The 19,363-nt window shown below is 42.6% G+C and overlaps 1 protein-coding gene and 1 non-coding gene across 2 annotated transcripts in view; one reads left to right on the top strand and one right to left on the bottom strand.

Moving 5' to 3' along the window:
* Positions 1-5,119: 5,119 nt before the first annotated feature.
* LOC120938662 lies at positions 5,120-5,312 on the top strand. The gene has a single exon (XR_005749198.1). It is a non-coding gene; the product is annotated as a U2 spliceosomal RNA (small nuclear RNA).
* A 3,358-nt stretch (positions 5,313-8,670) lies between these two features.
* The window catches only part of USH2A (usherin), a 1,018,338-nt gene continuing 1,007,645 nt past the window's right edge, over positions 8,671-19,363 (bottom strand). The window contains exons 72-73 of the mRNA XM_040347840.1: positions 12,709-12,921; positions 8,671-9,082 (exon numbers count right to left, since the gene is read on the bottom strand). Coding sequence (XP_040203774.1) covers positions 8,993-9,082; positions 12,709-12,921 — 303 coding nt within the window. The 3' untranslated portion in view covers positions 8,671-8,992. The remainder of the gene's footprint in view (positions 9,083-12,708; positions 12,922-19,363) is intronic.

The raw sequence follows: 19,363 nt of genomic DNA, 5'->3' as shown, positions 1-19,363 counted from the left end.
CTGCGATACTTGCCATGGGGGGCAGTACAAGATATTAACTCTGCAGGGTGCCCAAACTTTTGTAGACCCCATTTTTTTGTTTTCTGTAATTTTGAAAGTGTAAATGATGGAAATAAAATCTAACTTTTTTTGACATATTATAAGAATGTCTAATCTGTAATTTGATGCTCTTTGGAGATTTTTCCATCTTTCCTTGGCTTCGTTATGCACATTAATACAAATTTTTACCTGGGGTGCCCAAACTTTCGATCCCCACTGTACATAGTAGTTTTATCAATGAAGATGTCCATGTACCTTCTTTCAGCCATCACCTCTAGAAAGGAGAAGGCAAGATTACAGGGATGCTGGGGACACCTTACTTAAAGGCGCAAAGGAAACACTTGAGCATCCATTCCTCCTCCTCCTATCATGGGATTCCTTCTTTTTTTATGGCTCACTTGCTGGCCTCTGTTTTACAGAATATTTAGATTACAGAAATAATATTTTCCACAAGCTGCTAAGAATGACTAGTGATGGTGAGATGTGACTAGCTATAGTTTGGGAAACACTGCATTAAAGGAAAAAGTGGAAGTGTATTGACCATTGCAGGTAATCAGATTCTGGCTGGCGTTTTCCAGTGCGGTGCAAAGTGACTCTGACTCCAAAAAGTGGAAACATATACCTGTTTATACTTTCCTATCCTGGAGTGCATCCCCCCCAACAGGATCTTAACATCTGACACTTCTGAGAGTGTTGGATCCCTAGGTCCAGAGACCAGATATCTGACGTGCCTAAAATGCGTCGGCTATAATGGTTTTTCAGGGGGCAGTAACCTTACAAGAAGATCCGTTGAACCAGTAGCGGAATAGGTTGGTGGAAACTAATACCCTGTTTTATACTCACCTATCCTGAAGTCTGTTCTTGTTTTTTTTCACAAGAGCTACAGTCCCAACAGAATCGCTTGTTTGGCAGTTTTTTTTTTCTTATTTGTAGAGCAGTGGTTCTCAACCTGGGGTCGGGGTTCGAGTGAAGATTTGCCAGGGGTCACCATATCCTGGGCTGTTCCTGAAACCCGCACCTCTCTCCCAGCCTTTTTGCAGCCACCCATTCAGTTCACGGCATAGCTGGGGGGCAGAGAATAGAGGTCAGCCGACTGGTGAGGATTGTGAAGTGGGAGGGGCTGGAGCAGACCCTATCTCCTGATTTCGGCATAGGTGTCACTGCTGCGATACACTACAAGGTGGAAATGCAGTAAATAACACTACCTGTGATTAGAGTTGCCATTAAAAGTCTCATCTACAGTTCTCGGATCAGCAGATGACCTTGATCAAGAGCACCTAAGTTGGCTGATCAGAACTCCCCCCAGCTCTGCCACTCACCCCATTCCCCCCACCAAGGAGTACGAGAAAGAATAAAAATAGAGAATACATGGAAACGAGGGGGAAGAACAAAGAAAAAGGGAGAGAAAGAACAAGAAAAATGGCTAGAGAGAGGGACGGAGGGAAAAAACTGGAAATTACGATAGAGAGAATAATAGGGAAAGAAAGGAGAACAAAGATTGTTACATTCTAAAATGTACCATAAGGTTTTTTTTATACTGTATGAGTGGAAGGGACTGTGGGAGCGCTAAATGTCCGTGGATTAAAGGTGCTGACAACCCACGGTACAAAAAATAATTTCTGTTAGGGGTCCCCACAACTTGGGAAACGTTACCAAGGGGTCACGGTATTGGAAAGGTTGAGAACCACTGTTGAGGAAGAGTTGATTTGAGAAATCCAGCCTGATTGGTTGCCATGGTCAGCATCCCTAGTTTTCTTTTGGTGAATGGGACCCATTGTGTTCTCACTGGCCCTTATGTCTCAGTGTGTCTGAGGGAAGAACTGTCTGTCTGAAACCAATCACCGTTTACTTTTCTGTCTCCTAGAGCTCGGTGGTTGAGTGATATGAACATTTTTATTGAAATGAGTAACAGACTGAAGCAATTCTCCCTGCTGATACCGTAGTAAATAGAGCCAGCAGTGCTTGATTTACTTTATCTTGCTGTTAAAGCTCGCTAAGGGTTCATTCCATCTCTATATTTATTGATTTCTTGTTCTTAGAAATATATTTTTTACGATTTGTTCTATTCTGGTGTTGTATACAAGACTTGTAAAAATTTGCCTAGCAAGTTTTTTGGCTACTTTGATACATATACTGTATATCTTAGTTCTAGATAAGAAGATGACGCTAAGGATTTGTCCAGTGTGGTGCGGTGTGGTTACCCCAAAACTACATTTGTGATAGAGCGACACTGAACTGTAATGGCTTGGTCTCTGAGTAATAATAGTAGCTGCATTTTATAATAGGTTTTCTTGTTTCAAATATTAGTTATTGCACTGGATCTCCCATAATAGATGCCATTTCCTGCAAAATTGAAGGGAAAAACTAGGACAGCCGCACTCCAAAAACATTCCTTTTAATAAAACTGGTCACAAAAATAACATGCCACAGTTTCGCACTGTACTTCAGTGTTTAATCATAGCTATCATAGCTACAGTTTTATTAAAAGGAACGTTTTTGGAGTGCGACTGTCCTGGTTTTTCCCTTCAATTTTGCATATCATTGCATTGCCGGCACCCAGGGTTTGGATCCAGTGAGAAGGTTCTCCTGGTTTTATCTGAGCGGTTACTTTTCTTCCTATGTTATTTCCTGTTGATCACAATGGAGCTTGCTAGACCGGCCGGATGCCTTTTAAAGCCTCTTACACACAATTGGATTTTCCACAGACAAAGCGTCAGACTTGTGTCCGAAGGGCGTTGGCTATGAACTTGTCTTGCATACAAACGGCACACAATTGTCGGTCAACTAACACAAACGTAGTAATGTACTACGTGAAATTTCAGCTCTTGAGTTGCCACCCTTTGGGCACCTTCTGCTAATGTCGTTGTGTTTGGTGAGTATTGATGCGCGTTTGAACTTTGGACCTTTGGACGGGCTTGTGTACACACGACAAGGAAATCTGCCAACAGCCCGCTGTCCACAGAAAATTTATAAGCCTGCCATCCAACATTTGTCCGTGGAAAGTATGACAGCAAATGTCTGATTAAGCGTTCAAACAGTCGGATTTTAGGCCAACAGTCAGTCATCACACAATTCCCATCGGAAAATCTGATCGTGTGTACGAGGCTTTAGGAATAAAACCCTTTTCCCCGCTGTTATCGTACACTGCTATCCAAGGCTTGGTTGACTATACTTGTGTCTTCTGCACAGTTCTATTGAACTTGGATAGACCCCCTTGTGTTTTAACACCACAGGTCTGTTGTGCAATAAGGGCATTTACTAGGCCATGGATACTGTTAATCTTGGTGACCAGCTTTCTTGAATTCAGATTTTGGAACCACCAAAACTTCAGAAAGGATGGGGGACAGATTCCTGCAAATGGAGTAAGGGACACTTTGTTAGAGGAAGGGGCACTTTCTCTCCTTTTAAATTATTTTTTACAGTTCTTATAGAAGATCCTCTGTGGTCATCGTTTTTTCTACAAATGTAGGAAGAAGCAGGGGCGGACTGACCATTCGGGCACTGCCCAAGGGGCCCCATGCCACTAGGGGGCCCCATCAGGTTTGCCGGCCTCAGTAAAACCAGGGACAGTATGTAAAAATCTGTGTTTTAAAAAAAAAAAAAAAACACAAGATTATAGCTGCCCCGCCTCTCAGTACCTTTTTCAGTGTGTGTATGTGTATTCTGTGTGTTTATGTATACTGTGTGTGTATACTGTATGTGTGTATACTGTGTGGTCCTATAATCTATTGCCCGGGGGGGGCCCATTATCTTCTATTGCCCGGGGGGCCCCCATAATCTCCTATTGACCGGGGAACCCCATAATCTCCTATTGCCCGAGGGGCCCCATGAGTTGTCAGTCCGCCCCTGGTCAGAATAGTATAGTGTTTCACCAATGCAACCGTTTTTGACTCTAAACCCTATACCAAGCCTGTGTAGATTTATTGAGCAAATTCACTGATGCAAATTGGATTTGGGTTTCCAATGAAGCCGGTTCACACACCTCTAGGGTGGCCGCGATCCAGATTGCAGAAGGGTCCTGAGCGTCTTCTGGTTAGTTTTTCAGGTGCAAATTCAGCCCAAAATCTGGACCTGATTCGCACGTGAAACAGTGAAAAGACATGCCCCGGACCCCTGCTATGAGCCACGGCCAAAGCTAGTGTGAACCCAGCTTTTAACATTCAATAAAATATATTTAGTAATTAGACAGGAAAAAATGTTACATTGCCTTGGCCAAGCCAGTGGGCAGAGCTGAAAGAGATGGCCACCAGAGAGATCAAGTAACTTTGCTCCACTGTTTAATCAGGAAGATCCAGACATGGCAAAGGGGTGACCACACTGCACGACTGTCTGTACAAATCCACAATGTGCACACGTAATTTATTGAATGACACTATTATTTATCCTAATCTCTAAAAACACTGACACAGTACATATACATTTAGCCAAATATTTAATTTATATTACCTTTTTTTTCTTTTGTTGATATAAATATAGCATATTTTGCACGAGACGCAATAGTCCTTTTTATATTTCAACGGCGTTTGCAAAGCGTGACTTATATACAGCAATATTGCACTTCGGTGTCTAAACACCAACTTCTTGAATGCACCATTTGTCTAACTCCAGTTTAGATTTTTTTTTTTTTGTCAGTATTTAACGTTCTAGATATCTTGTAACATTAACTGAGCTGGAAAATAAAGACAGACCAATTATAAAATGTTTTCTTTAGCCTTCATTAAGGGACACGGGAATTCAGAGATTGAGTCATGCTGCCACCTAGAGGAGAATTTGTACACTAGCAAATGAAATAACAGCGACCAGCCTGGTATAACCCCTCCCAGTCTCTGCATGCCTCAGTTTTTCATTAGTGTCTTGGCAAGATGATCGCCTTTTTCTCTGCTGTGCAGAGAAAAGTCTAACCTTTATTTTTGCTATTTTTATTTTAACATTAAGGTTTCTCTACCCCTGCTGAGCTGGTCTTTTTCCTGATCAACAGCATGAGCTTTCGGGGCTGTGCCCACACCCTGCTGGACAAGGGAGAAGCTAGCCTGGAACATGACCTTCAGGCTGTGGGCTCTGTCTTTGGCACTTTCCATACCTCGCTTCTCGGCCGTTTGGCTAAGATCAAGTGTAGTATCTGTTCTTATCAGTTGTCAGAGGAGCGCTGAAGCACCTCCTATTGGGGAGGGTGGATGCAATGCTGACTCTGACCCACAGAGGCCATAATCGTGCTTCTACGCCTTCTCCTGCTAAATCTTATTTGCTCTGCCAATGGCTTTAGCAACCTCTGATCCTTCACCTATTGGGACTCTCGGGTACTGAGTCTCTTATTATTTTGATGAATGATGTTGCAGGATGCCACTATTATCACTCCCTGGCTTAAAGACACAGCAGTGATTCTCATTGAAATGACAGACTTCACAGCTGCCCTGTACACCCCCATCAAAAATGACACTGAGGACAAGTGTGCCCATCTGCCCCAAAAAACTAGGCTCAACCTGGAAAGCCTGACCTCTCATTGGAAGCTAAAAGTGGTTCCTTTCATCAGTTTGCTTACACACCCTGGACTTCCAAGTCCCGAAAGGGGTGAGTCTGTTAGTCTTTAATGGATGTTTGAGTAAATAATGTGGTCCCCCCATTTCATGTCTTCCAACCTGCCTGTGTCACCATACAGATTAGCAGGTCTCAATGGAGGCCTTGCCGATCTTCCTGAGCAAGGAGTTATAGCCCCTTTACTTATGGTGTGAACGGTTCCCGGGATTCTACTTCATCTTGTTTACAATCCCCAAAGGGGGCATCTGATCCATATTGTATCTCAAGGCTCTAAATGTTTTAATTCGGACCTAGAAATTCTGCATGCAACCCACCAAGTTTGTCAAGACCAGGTTGTCCCTGGCCTGGTGGCCTAGAATCCAGCTCTGGAGTTGGGAAAGTCCTTCCTTTTCATGTCTTGAGAAGGATCTTTACAATGGATGACAGTCCGTTAAGCTGGGGAGGACTTGGACATTGGAAGAATCTTGTCCCTGATTAACATTTTGGAGCTTTTGAGGATTGGTTGTCTTTTCAATGCTGGACTTCCCAACTTGAGGGTTGTCCTATTTGGAAATCGGTCAGACAAATACCACCACAGTGGCGTCCATTTAAACACCAGGGGACAACCAGCCCTAGCAAAAGCTAGAAAGAATTCTGCCCTGAGTAGAACTTTTTTTTCTAGTTTTTATCCACCTTTTACATTCAATGTGTGAACAGTTGGCAGGCAGACTTTCTAAGACTGCAATGTTTAAACCCTGGGGTGTGGTCGCTACACCTGGAGTTGTTCCAGCCACACGCTACTAGATCTGTGGGTGCTTCTTGGGCATTTTGGCATTAAGCTACTGTTTCCAGAATTACAAAGTTGCCACCTGGTCTTCTGTTCACATGTTCTATCAGGTTGATATTCAGGTGTCTTCCTACATCAGCTTGGAGCATAAGGTTCTTCAGGTGCCTCTTTGTTGCTGTTGCCCACTCCTCAGTTGGACTGCTTTTGGATGTCCCATCAGCCTGTCTTGTAGTTAATTGTTGAGGGACACAAGCCTCCCCTCGTCTATGATCATACTCTTGGTACTGTTTTCCCAAACTGAGGCATGCTGCGAGTAGAAGGCATTGTACTGGGCTAGACAGTTGGTGTACAAATCTTGCTTTACATGGCATTCTAACTCAACATTCTTGGACTCGTGTGTCCCTCAACTAATTGCAAAAAATAGATTTTATGATGATCCCATTCTATAAAAGCACTATATAACAAAGTATAAATATATATATAAAACCATGTAATATGAGCTGATTTTACAATATGTGATGTATGTTTTCTCACTCTGTAACTCGGTTTACATTATCCAGTAAGGACATATTAAAAGATTCATTTTAATGTATGTGTGCTTGTTTGCTGTCATAAAGTTGAGAATCACGATGACCATAGTCTACATAAAGTGATGGGAGTGTCAAAATGTGTCTGTTGCCCCTAGATAGAGGGGGAACTCTTCCAATAACTAAAACCTTCTCCAGTGAAGAGTGCCTAAACAGGATTTTCCCCTATGAATAAATGCAAATTGAGTGACCTTCTATTGCAGCGTATTCCATTCATAAAATAGCAGGCACTAGAAGTAGAGCGCTCATGTACTGAAATCATTGAGCTAAAGGTAGCATTGCACTCTGCTCAGTTTTCTAAGCACAATGAAAACTTCACAATTCTAGCTGCCCGTTCCATTGATATTTCCTGGAGATTTACTTGGAGGGATGATGGTAATTGACCAGCAAATCATTGGGACTGCTCTGCTAAAGGAAATTTAACCAGATGGACCCTAGTGTGCCTATGGATGGACCTATCGGCTGAAAGACAACCCAGATGGAGGTCGGATTGTACCAGTATCTTTCTGCTATAAAACTCACCCAATAATAAAAAAAATCGAATTTCTTCATCAATTTAGGCCAATATGTATTCTGCTACATATTTTTGGTAAACCATGGGATATTTTTATGACCATTTTTTTCCCCCTAGTAATGGTGGCGATCAGTGATTTTAGCGGAACTGCGACATTGCAGCGGACAAATCGAACTCCTAACGTACACTTTTTTGGGAACTGCTGACATTATTACAGTGATCAGTGCTAAAATTATGCATGTTTACTGTACTAATGACACTGGCAGGAAAGGGGTTAACAGCAGGGTCAATCAAAGGGTTAAGTGTATCTGTGGGTGTTGCTCTGACTGGATTGGTGTTCCTGCTTAGCAGAAACACAAGAGCTCTTTCATCTTCCCTGTCAGAATGGCAATATGCCTTGTTTACATAGGCAGATCGCAGTTCTGCCTCTCTGGGGAATGATCGCGGGTGACCCGCTGATTGGCTCCCCATCTGTCCAATCAGTGTGTGTGCCCTCAGTGGCTATTACAAGAAACTACCTACAGGTACGTCGTTTTGTGCAATAGAGCTGACATGCCACAGTACATCCGCGGTCGGCAAGAGGTTAAATTTGCTGAACACACTTTAGATGTGCAAAGTCTTAGGCCCCGTACACACGACCAGATCGATCCGCTGGGATTGATCCGCGGATCAGTTCCAGCAGATAGATCCGGTCGTGTGTACGGCCTAGCGGACATTTTCAGGCGGATAAAAATCCAGCCGACGGATTCCCAGCGGATAAACATTTCTTAGCATGCTAAGAAATTTATCCGCTGGAATCCAGTCCAGCGGACTGATCCGGTCGTCTGTACAGACTCACCGGATCAATCCGTCCGCTCGCATGCGTCGTAATGATTCGACGCATGCGTGGAAGTATTTACCTTCCAGCGTCGTCGCGGCGACGGCGCGACACGTCACTGCGGATGTATTCCGCGGGGATTTCGATCTGATGGTGTGTACAGCCATCAGATCCAAATCCGCCAGAGGATTTATCCGCTGGAAACGGTCCGGCGGACCGTTTCCAGCGGATATCCTCTCGTGTGTACAAGGCCTTACAGTTTTCTTCACAAAGCATCCACAGCCTGAGTTGTCCTTTGGGTGCTAATGCTCATATTCTGGGAGCTGATCACTGATGGGTTAATGCTGGCAGACTGGAAACTGGTCACTGAGGGTTATTACATATGGTGGTATGAAAAAAAACAACATAAAGCTAAAGCAGCCCAAAACTTTTATTATATTAAGAAATACATACAGTTGAATACCCCCAACTAACAGGAAGCCAAACATTTGCTTATACCCCAGACAAAGGAAAGACCACCAACAGCAGCAGTTCATGGCCAGCAACGGAGATGAGTGCGCAGTCTACAGTTCAGATGCTACGACGTCACCAGTGCGCTTCCATCTGTCTTCACTACCAGCATATTTCAGGGCCCTGCCCTGTCTTCCAAACCCTTGGTTGGTCGTTGGTTACCTCCATATCACAATGGTAGAACAATGATGGTATCTTCATACCTCTGGCTCATTGGTTGTCTGTTACAAAGGTGTATCGGTGAAGGCTGTGTGTTGCTTGGTTACTGTACTAAAGCTTTTTATGGTACTCACGAGATCTTCATCATCCACACCCTAAACAGAAAAAAACACCCAAAACAATAAGATTTAAAATGGTATGTGTGTATTGTTTTATGGGTCAAAGCTTTATTGTTTATTTTTTTAGTTTTAGATGCATTGCTGTGTCCCCATTTGGGAGGCATCACTTCCTATTTGATGGGTGTCAGATTCAACAGGAGGAGCTGTTTTCCCAGCAGAACAGAAACCGCAGTGGTTTTTTCTCCAGTAAGAGTTTTAGAAACTTGGGGCCAGATCCACAAAAACCCGGCGCAACGTAACTTTTTCAATTTAAGTTACACGGCCGGAAAATTTCTACCTAAGTGCCTGATCCACAAAGCACTTACCTAGAAATTTTCGGCTGTGTAACTTAAATCCGGCCGGCGCAAGGCGTTCCTATTCAAATGGGGCCCATTTAAATTAGTCGTGCTCCCGCGCCGGCCGTACTGCGCATGCTCACGACATCATTTTCACGACGTGCTATGCGCGGTTTTAGGTTGAGCCGGGTTTTGAGAATCGCGACAGGCATAAAAAAAAAATACGAGTTGCGGCGGGAAAAAAAAAATTTGAAAAAAAAAAAGACGGCGACGCGGGATAGAAGGGTCTACTTTTACAAGGCCTAAACAGTTTAGGCCTTGTAAAAGCAGCCCTAATTTTACGATTGCAAACTAATACTTACGGAGAAAAAACGAAATGTAAAAGCTTCGTGGATCTCCGTAAGTGCTAATTTGCATACCCGAAGCAGCATTTCGACGAGAAATGCCCCCAGCGGCGGATGCGGTACTGCATCCTAAGATCCGACAGTGTAAGTCTCTTACACATGTCGGATCTTCTCCCTATCTTTTGGAAACTGATTCTGTGGATCAGTTCCAAAGATAGAAACAGGGATACGACGGCGTATCAGTAGATACGCCGGCGTATCCCTTTTGTGGATCTGGCCCTTGGTACCTAGTGACAGGCTTGTGTCCTAGACCTCGGGTTCTTTTCTTCTACTAAAGATATTAGGCAACAATACTGCTGTCTCTATAGTGGCTGTTTGCTTTTTGGAGGGCCAGGTCACTGGCATGGCGGCACCAGTCTATTTTCTGCATGGGCATGGGACCAGCCATGGCAGGGTAAGAAAGAGTACTGCTGTAAATATACCTACCAGTATGTTCCTGGATTGTTAAAGTTACACTTTAAAAAACATATACAGTATGTACATCCCATGAAATGTAACCAGAAAAATTAAAGACAAATCTTGCATCAGCAGAACCCTAAACCCCACAGTTGATAAAGATGATTGCATGATCCAATATACTCAAACAATTCTTTGCTGATCCTCAAAAGGCCATTAGATTTCTATAGGGTCAATTTTCTACTATTATAATTTTTGCATTTAGTAACATGCCCAGCCCTTTTTAACCACTTCATTACTGGGCACTTAAACCCCCTTCGTGCCCAGACCAATTTTCAGCTGTCAGTGCTGACGCATTTTGAATGACAATTGCGCGGTCATACAACACTGTACCCAAATTATATTTTTATAATTTTTTTCCCCCACAAGTAGAGCTTTTTTTTGGTGATATTTGATCATCTCTGCGATTTTAATTTGTTGTGCTATAAACAAAAAAAGACTGGAAATTTTGAAAAAAAACACTATTTTTTACTTTTTGTTATAATAATATCCCAATTTAAAAAAAAAAGAAAAAAAATTTCCCTTGGTTTAGGCCGATGCGTATTCTACATATTTTTGTTAAAAAAAATTGCAATAAGCATATATTGATTGGTTTGCGCAAAAGTTATAGCGCCTACAATATAGGGGATAGATTTATGATTTTTTTTTTTTTTTTTTACTAGTAATGGTGGCAAACTGCATTTTTTTTTTGTCAGGCCTGCGATATTGCCGTGGACATATCGGACACCTTTGACACTATTGTGCTATAAAAATGCACTAATTACTGTATAAATGTGACTGGCAGTGAAGGGGTTAACACTAGGGGGTGAGGAAGGGGTTAAATGTGTATCATGGGTGTGTTCTAACTGTGTGGGGGGAGGGGACTGACTGGGGGGGGGTGACCGATGCTGTGTCCCTATGTACAAGGGACACAGATGGGTCTCCTCTCTACCTGACAGGACGTGGAGCTCTGTGTTTACACACAGAGCTCCACATCCCTGCTGTGACCGCCGATCGCGGGTACCCGGCGGACATCGCGCTCGCCAGGCACACGCATCGGCACCCCAGCGGCGTGCACGGGAATGCAAACAAACAGGACGTCCAAAGACGTCCACTCGATGTCCTCTTGGGAGCCGCGCTGTGGACATCTTTCGTCTATAGCGCGGATCCCAAGTGGTTAAAGCAATTCATCAATTCATGTGGAAGACTATTCAACATTCTTACAGCTCCTTCAATAAAGAGTAATTTCCAAGAAGTATAAACCGTTTACCCTCTGAGCACAGAGTGAACCCTGGAACAGATTTAAACTGATTTTAACCACTTGCTGCCGGCCGTATGACGTTCTACGGCCGCAGTGTGGATCCCAATTGCCGGGTGGCCATCTATATACGGCCTCCGGCCTCCAGCCACGGGGGGCGTGCGCGTGCCCGCCCGCCGCATCACTGAGATGCCGATGTGCGTGCCTGGTGGCCGCGATCGCCGGTTACACAGACAAGGACGTGGATCTGTGTGTGTGTAAACACAGAGATCCACGTCCTGTCAGGGAGAGAGGAGATCGATGCTGTGTGCCTTGTACATAGGAACACAGATCGGTCACCTCCCCCAGTCAGTCCCCTTCCCCCACAGTTAGAAACACTATGCAGGGTACACATTTAACCCCTTCCTCACCCCCTAGTGTTAACCCTTTCCCTGCCAGTCGCATTCATATAGTAATTAATGCATATTTATAGCACTGATCGCAGTATAAATGTGAATGGTGCCAAAAATGTGTCAAGTGTCCAATGTGTCCGCCATAACGTCGCAGTCCCAATAAAAATCGCAGATCACCGCCATTACTAGTAAAAAAAAAAAATCTGTCCCCTATTTTGTAGGCGCTATAACTTTTGCAAACCAGTCACTTATTGCGATTTTTTTTTTACCAAAAATATGTAGAAGAATATGTATCGGCCTAAACTGAGAAAAAAATGTGTTTTTTTTTTTTTTTTTTAATTGGGCTATTTATTATAGCAACAAGTAAAAAATATTGATTTATTTTTTTCAAAATTGTCGCTCTTTTTTTGTTTATAACGCAAAAAATAAAAACCGCAGAAGTGATCAAATACCACCAAAAGAAAGCTCTACTTGTGGGGAAAAAAGGACGTCAATTTTGTTTGGGAGCCACGTCGCACAACTGCGCAATTGTCAGTTAAAGCGATGCAGTGCCAGAAGCTGAAATTTCACCTGGGCAGGAGGGGGTATATGTGCCCAGTAAGCAAGTGGTTAATATATGGATCTTTTGTACAAGGTAATCCTATTCCCCTTGATTGACTTTTCTCAAGGGTGAGTCCAGGAAGACCATACAAACTTTACACAGACTATGTTTGGTGTCAAACCTAGAACTCAAATGGCTGCAAGACATGATTTCTATTGCTTTTCACTGTATCATCGGGACCAAGCACGCTGAGAAACCTGGGTTTAAACCTCTTTTAAAAGCGTGCAATATACTTACCATTCCGCTATCATGTCCTTGAATAACACTATCCCATATAGAGCCTTCCAAAATGGACTTCTTATCGTGGGAAGAGATCAGTTGGCTGGCACTGCGGTACAAGGAATTTTGTGAAAAACTGTGGCTGATCTGGCCTTGGCTTGTCTTTCTGACCACCATGGTGTTGTGACTTGTGTGAGCCTCCATTCCAGAGATCTTTATGTCCGATATTCCCTAAAATAAAGGAAATCATGTTTGTGTATTACAGTAGACACCGTTTGCAAAAAACATTGTAGAGGGGTGTTGGTGCGGCAGCCATGTTGTCATAGGCAGAACAGGTGGATTCTACCAATTAAGAAAGGGAGGAGCTAGTTGTATCTTACAGAAGTGTACACAACACTGATCATAGGCAGTGTACAAGAAATGAAATTGCTAGAAAAAAGGAAATGTTTATTTTTGGCAGCAGACAAGTCCTTAGCATTTTTCCCACTTCAGAACTATGCTGCCCAGATAAACTTCTGTGCCCATTACATTTCCAGGTGTGTTGTGTACAGGCACTGCAATAGGTAAGTATTAATAGTCTAGACCAGTGATGTATGAGCAATCACCTTAAGTGAGCCCTTTAACCCTTGCAATAACTTCCGTTTCAGATTTGTATCACTAAATGTGTTTATGAACTGTAGAGAGTCAGTCTGGGGCAGGGCAACAAGTTGGTTAACTTAAAGTGGATGTAAAGCCACTCTCATCCTTTCTAATGTACTGCTATAGTGCTGATCTATAAGAATATAGATGCCTCCTGCATGTATCCTTACCTGTCAAATGTCTCCCCTCTGTCTGCTATAAGAACTGAAAAACTACAGATTCTGAGGGTGGATCTGGAGCTCAGTGGGTGGAGTCGTGATGTCAGTAGACTCTTCTCCCTCCTCTACACTCCCCTTGTCAAGATGCAATTTTTTCCTATGTATTCCTTACACTAAATTCTACTATGATCACTAACATCCAGTCAAAATCCAGAAAAGTAACCACATGACTTCAGAAGAGGAGTGGGGGTGGCCATTAAGAAATAATGCATGTCTCCAGGCTAGTGCATGAGATATGTAAATAACCTATCATTCACAGCAAGGGGGCGGAACGGACTAAGATTTTTCTCTATAAGTCCATTTTATTTCACTGAACAATAAAAGAGGATTGCTCAGAGCTGGATTAACTCTGTGTGGCAAGACTGGGCAAAGATGATAGGAAATCTTATACTCTACATTGTGACATAAAAAAAATAAAGAATTCCGGTTTACATCCACTTTAACAGGCAGAGCTGTATTGGAAGTATCTGTCCTGCCAAACAGGTGAGCTGAGAGAGATGGGGGGCGATGTGCAGAGGGCATGTTCTATCACACAGGTCATGCTTAATAGAAGAAAGATTTTACTGTACAAAACACTGCACACCCAAACCAGGCACAAGCCAACACTAGCATACCTCAAGGTGCATTATGTAACTTTTTAGCATAATCCGATTTGATGAACCAGACAATTCGGGCACAAAATCACTCTGAGGTTTGAAAAAAATAAAAGGAAGTTAGTGATTTTTGCCTTACCATTGGTTAAAAGGACAGCGGTCCTAAATAATGAAGATGCAAACAGACCTTAAAGTGCACTTCACGCATGCTAAAATGGTCTCTCAATGTTTTAGCATATGATTTTAGCATGCCCTACAGTACATCTACAGCAAACATTTATTGTTTTAGTTCATGGTAGTGATGGAACATCTGTTAGATTTTGTTTGCAGCCTATGTCCTAATTGAGTTGATGGGATAGAAAATGATTGAAAGTCTCGTCATTGTGGAGGAAGTAAAATGTGAAAGGATTATTTTTACTGCAGGAAAAAAATCCTGTTCACAGCGTCTCCCCGCAGGTATGTAGTCCAAAGGGAGGGGGCGAGCACGCTGACTAACCCCCAGCCAGAGCGGCTCGGATGATGGGGGCAAGCTTACTGAGGAGGAACAGGAAGTGAGAAATTCAGACAAAGAAAAAAAACATTTAGAAGGGAAATGGAAGGAAAAGGTAAGTGAACCAACAATGCACTAGCTTAACCTCCCTGGCGGTATGATTCTTTCAGAAAAAACATGCTGAAAGCGGTACCATTATTTGGAGGAAATTTGGTGTTTTATACTCTAGGCCTGTAATTTTTAGAAATAACTCACTTAAATCTGACCAAACAAGAGTCTAATAGGCATCCCGGGTATGACATTTTTTTAAAAACAAAATTATAAATTATAATATTATAAATAATTATAACATAATAATATAATTATAATAAAAATTATTCAATAATGTAATCAAATCAAAATCACTGAAATTTGTTCAGTTGCAGAATTGTCGCTGTCATTACTTTTATTTTTTTATGACGAATTTCCCCACAAATCGCGATCGCACAATTCTGCAAGTGATTATAATTTATTATCGCTGTTTTTTAGCTGATCTAAAACTATTTTTGACATAAAAAGACACTTTTGGTTGCTATGGACAATCTACAGTTTGCAGGCAGAAAGAACAGTATTTTATTATATAAAAGTACATGTAGGGCACTGGGCAGACCACTAGGGACAAGGGGGGGTGTGTATTTGTTACATACAGTACTGTAATCTATAACATTACAGTATACTGTATGTAAGGTGTTTGTTTACTTTTTTTAATTTGGCGCCGTTCTCCGTCCCCGTGCGTCGTAACGTCGCAGGGAACGGAGATCGGCGTCACACAGAGGCACTGTGTGAATCGAGCGAGGTCCCGCTCGCTCACACAGCGCGGTGGCATCGCTGGATCCAGGGACAAGGTAAGTAAACCAAGCCTGTGGATCTAGCGAGGCAAGCCCGAGTCTGGCTCGGGGTTACCGCTCGCAGCAGGAAAATCTAACCCCGTGTCAGACTCGGGAATACCGCCAGGCAGGTTAAAGGAACCAATTTAGAAAATAAAAAACAAACCTTTACAACCCCTTTCAGCAAAATGGCAGCCTCCAGCAAGAAATAAAGGAACAATTCTGGAGGCAATTTACAGCACACACTTATTTTGGTAGCATAATTGTTAATGTTGAATGTATGTTCCTTGCTAAATAGCATTATCTTTTTTCAAGTTCTGTTGCTTGGTTCCGTTCTGGGTAAAGTTCTGCTTTTAGCACTTTTGCAGCTTCATTGACTCTAGGTCAGTGCTTTGAGACTGTCTCCTGCAGGTTTTTCATAAACTCCATGGCCCGGATTCAGAAACCACTTACGACGGCGTATCTCCAGATACGCCGTCGTAAGAGCCCATTCACACCTAGGCGTTTTGTCGCCTGTAGTGTGACGCCCGCTGCCGCCCCGACACGCCAGAGGGATGATTTAACATTGCCCTCTATGGAGATGGTTCACATCTCCACGCCTGCCGCCTGAAAAAAAGTCCCGGACCTTTTTTTCAGGCGGCGTTCGGCATAAGAGATGGGAACCATCTCCATAGAGGGACAATCTAGGGGCACATCTAGGCTGACAATCGCGGCGTTTTGTCGCCGCAAATCGCGGTACAAAATGCCGCTATTTATCGCCACAATTCGCGGGACAAAACGCAGCGTTTTGTCTGCCTAGATGTGAATGCAGCCTAAGTCTGAATCCGCGCCGTCGTATCTTGGCGCCTGATTCAAAGAATCAGATACGCCAGAATTTGTCTAAGATACGACTGACGTAAGTCTCTTACGCCGTTGTATCTTAGGTGCATATTTACGCTGGCTGCTAGGGGTGCTTCCATATATTTCCGCGTCGAATATGCAAATAAGGTAGATATGCTGATTCAGAAACGTACTTGCGCCCGTTGGATTTAGCTACGCCGTTTACGTAAGGCGTCGGTCCGGCGTAACTTTACCCCTCATAAAGCAGGGGTAAGTCATGTTAGGTATGGACGTCAGAACAGCGTCGTATTTTACGTTGTTTGCATAAGTCGTACGTGAATGGGGATGGGCGTAGGTTACATTCACGTCGACTAAGCATTGAGCCGGCGTAACTTGGGGAGAAAATTCGACGTGATACTGAACATGCGCCGTTCATTAGGCGTGTCATTTACGTGGGGTCGCGATTCATTTCAATACAACACGCCCCCTACCAGCCTACTTTGAATTACGCTGGCTAACGCCGGCCAATTTACGCTACGCCGCCGCAACTTATGGAGCAAGTGCTTTGTGAATACTGCACTTGCCTGTCTAAGTTGTGGCGGCGTAGCATAAATAGGATACGCTACGCCCGCACCAAGATGCGCCCAGATACGTGAATCCGGGCCCATATACATATGTACATTTTCATTTGTAGCCGATAACAATAGAAACATAAGTAAGTTGAAGTAGGTTGTATTTGAATAAGTTCCTTTCTACTTGATGATCTTTAGCCTTCATCAGTCAGGGAATTGTGAAAGGTTCAGCAAGCTGGAATTTTCTGGGGTTCTACAGCTATCCAATGAACCGATAACGTATAGTGTATTTTAATGAACTCTTGGCAACTATAAAGGGCACAAAATAATTCAGCCCTGTAATCAATAAAGTAGAACTTCAGCTAAATACAAAAATAAACATGTCTTCGCTATAACAAATCTATCATTAATATCACCTTATTTTTCAAGTTTTTACTTGTTCCTGCCAGTCCTCCTGTTGTGGACTCAAAACCGACAACGCTGCTATCCTGCTGCTGATTCTTCGTGGTTGACCCTCTACACCGGTGTTGTCGGCCAGTAGGTATTGAACAGTTTATACCAATACTGGTGCGAAATTCTATCCAATATGCAAGCCTGGAGAGTTGATCTGGACCCATATGTATTATATGTGCTTATGTTTAACTCTTTGGTAATAGGTCCATAACATTCTCTGAATATTTGTCATTTTTCGGAGGTCTGCAAACTGTATCTCCCGGGAAAATTATGAAAGTTGTTTCTTTTACGTTTTATGGGAAAGGAAGACAAATATATTTACAAGGGTATTTCATATGGGGAAAAATGTATACGAAGATTTGTGCATGGTGTAGTTTCTCATATATTCTTTCTATGTTTTGGGATTAGACTTGATGGTCTTGCATCAACACAGGATAAGGCACTACTAAGAATTCCAAGGCTGCCCATAAGTTTTAACATATTTTGCATTGAGATGATCACATCCAGAGGAATGTGAATTAGAATATTAAAGCATCCCTTTAGGGAATAAGGTTGGTGAGAGAGCCAACTATTTTATATACAGTTTAAAATAAAATGAAAATGTTCTCAAATTCAGAGCATTCTAAAGACAAAAAAAAATCAGATATTGTCTCTTCTTTTTACTGGCATGATCCTTCAAAAGGCCTGAGATCTGGTACTACTTCCAGATAAATACAGAATCGTAGTCTAATGCCGCGTACACACGATAATTTTTCGGCATGAAAGAAAACGTTTTTAAAAACGTCATTTAAAATGATCGTGTGTGGGCTGCTCAAAAAAAAAAAATTTGAACATGCTGCATTTTTTAACGTCGTTTTAAAAAAAAAATTGTTTTTCGGGTTGTAAAAAATGATCGTGTGTGGACTAAAACAAAGTTTTAAACCCGCGCATGCTCAGAAGCAAGTTATGAGATGGGAGCGCTCGTTCTGGTAAAACTACCATTCATAATGGAGTAAGCACATTCATCACGCTGTAACAGACAAAAAAGCGCAAATCGTCTTTTACTAACAAGGAATCCGCTAAAGCAGCCCAAAGGCGAATAGAACTTCCCCTTTAGAGTGCCGTTGTATGTCACCGCGCTTTGCTAGATCATGTTTTAAAAACGATGGTGTGTGGGCAACGTCGTTTTTATTGATGAAGTTGGAAAAACTTTGTTTTTTGGACATGATGAAAAACAACGTTTTCTTTCATCCTGAAAAATGATCGCGTGTACGCGGCATAATGCCTCGTACACACGACCATTTTTCTCGGCAGGAAAAAAAATGAAATTTTTCTCCAGCCTGACTTGCATACACACGTTCATGCAAAAAAACCTCCGACCAAAGCGCGGTGACGTACAACGGGACTATAAAGGGGAAGTTCCTTTCAAATGGCACCACCCTTTGGGCTGCATACTTGATTCTGAGCATGTGTGTTTTTTTCCCCTCAGAAAAGCATACACACTACCGTTTTTCGGGATGAGAAAAAAACTGTCGGAAAACACTACGAGAAAAAAAAAGCTGGTTTCAATTTTTTTTGCTGGCAGTTTTTTCATTGAGAAAACTGCTAGGGAGCATACACACGACCAATATAAGAAATGACAGTTTTCTTGTCGTGAAAACCGGTCATGTGTACAATGTATTAGGCCCCTTTCACACATGCATTGATGGATGAAAAATGGACATCAATGCATCTTTATGGAAAAACCGATGTAAATAGATGATCATCTGCTTCCATCAATATCCATTTTTTGGAACAGATCAAAGCCCTGTTTTTCTTCAATTAAAAAAACAGATTGGACGAAAAACAGATGTAAAGAGACAAATTGTCTGTAAATGAATGGATCTAGGACTCAAGTGGTTAAAGGATAAGTTCACCTCTTGTACACCCATATTCAGGATGTAAGATGTAACATGTTACAGATGAACCGGTCCCTGCTCCCTCCAAACCCCCAGGGGCTGACAGCTGGCGGGGGATCTTCTCCCTCTTGCTAGCTGTCACAATC

This window comes from Rana temporaria, chromosome 4 (assembly GCF_905171775.1).
Source record: "Rana temporaria chromosome 4, aRanTem1.1, whole genome shotgun sequence".
Lineage (NCBI taxonomy): Eukaryota > Metazoa > Chordata > Amphibia > Anura > Ranidae > Rana > Rana temporaria.
This window is presented reverse-complemented; position numbering and strand designations above follow the sequence as displayed.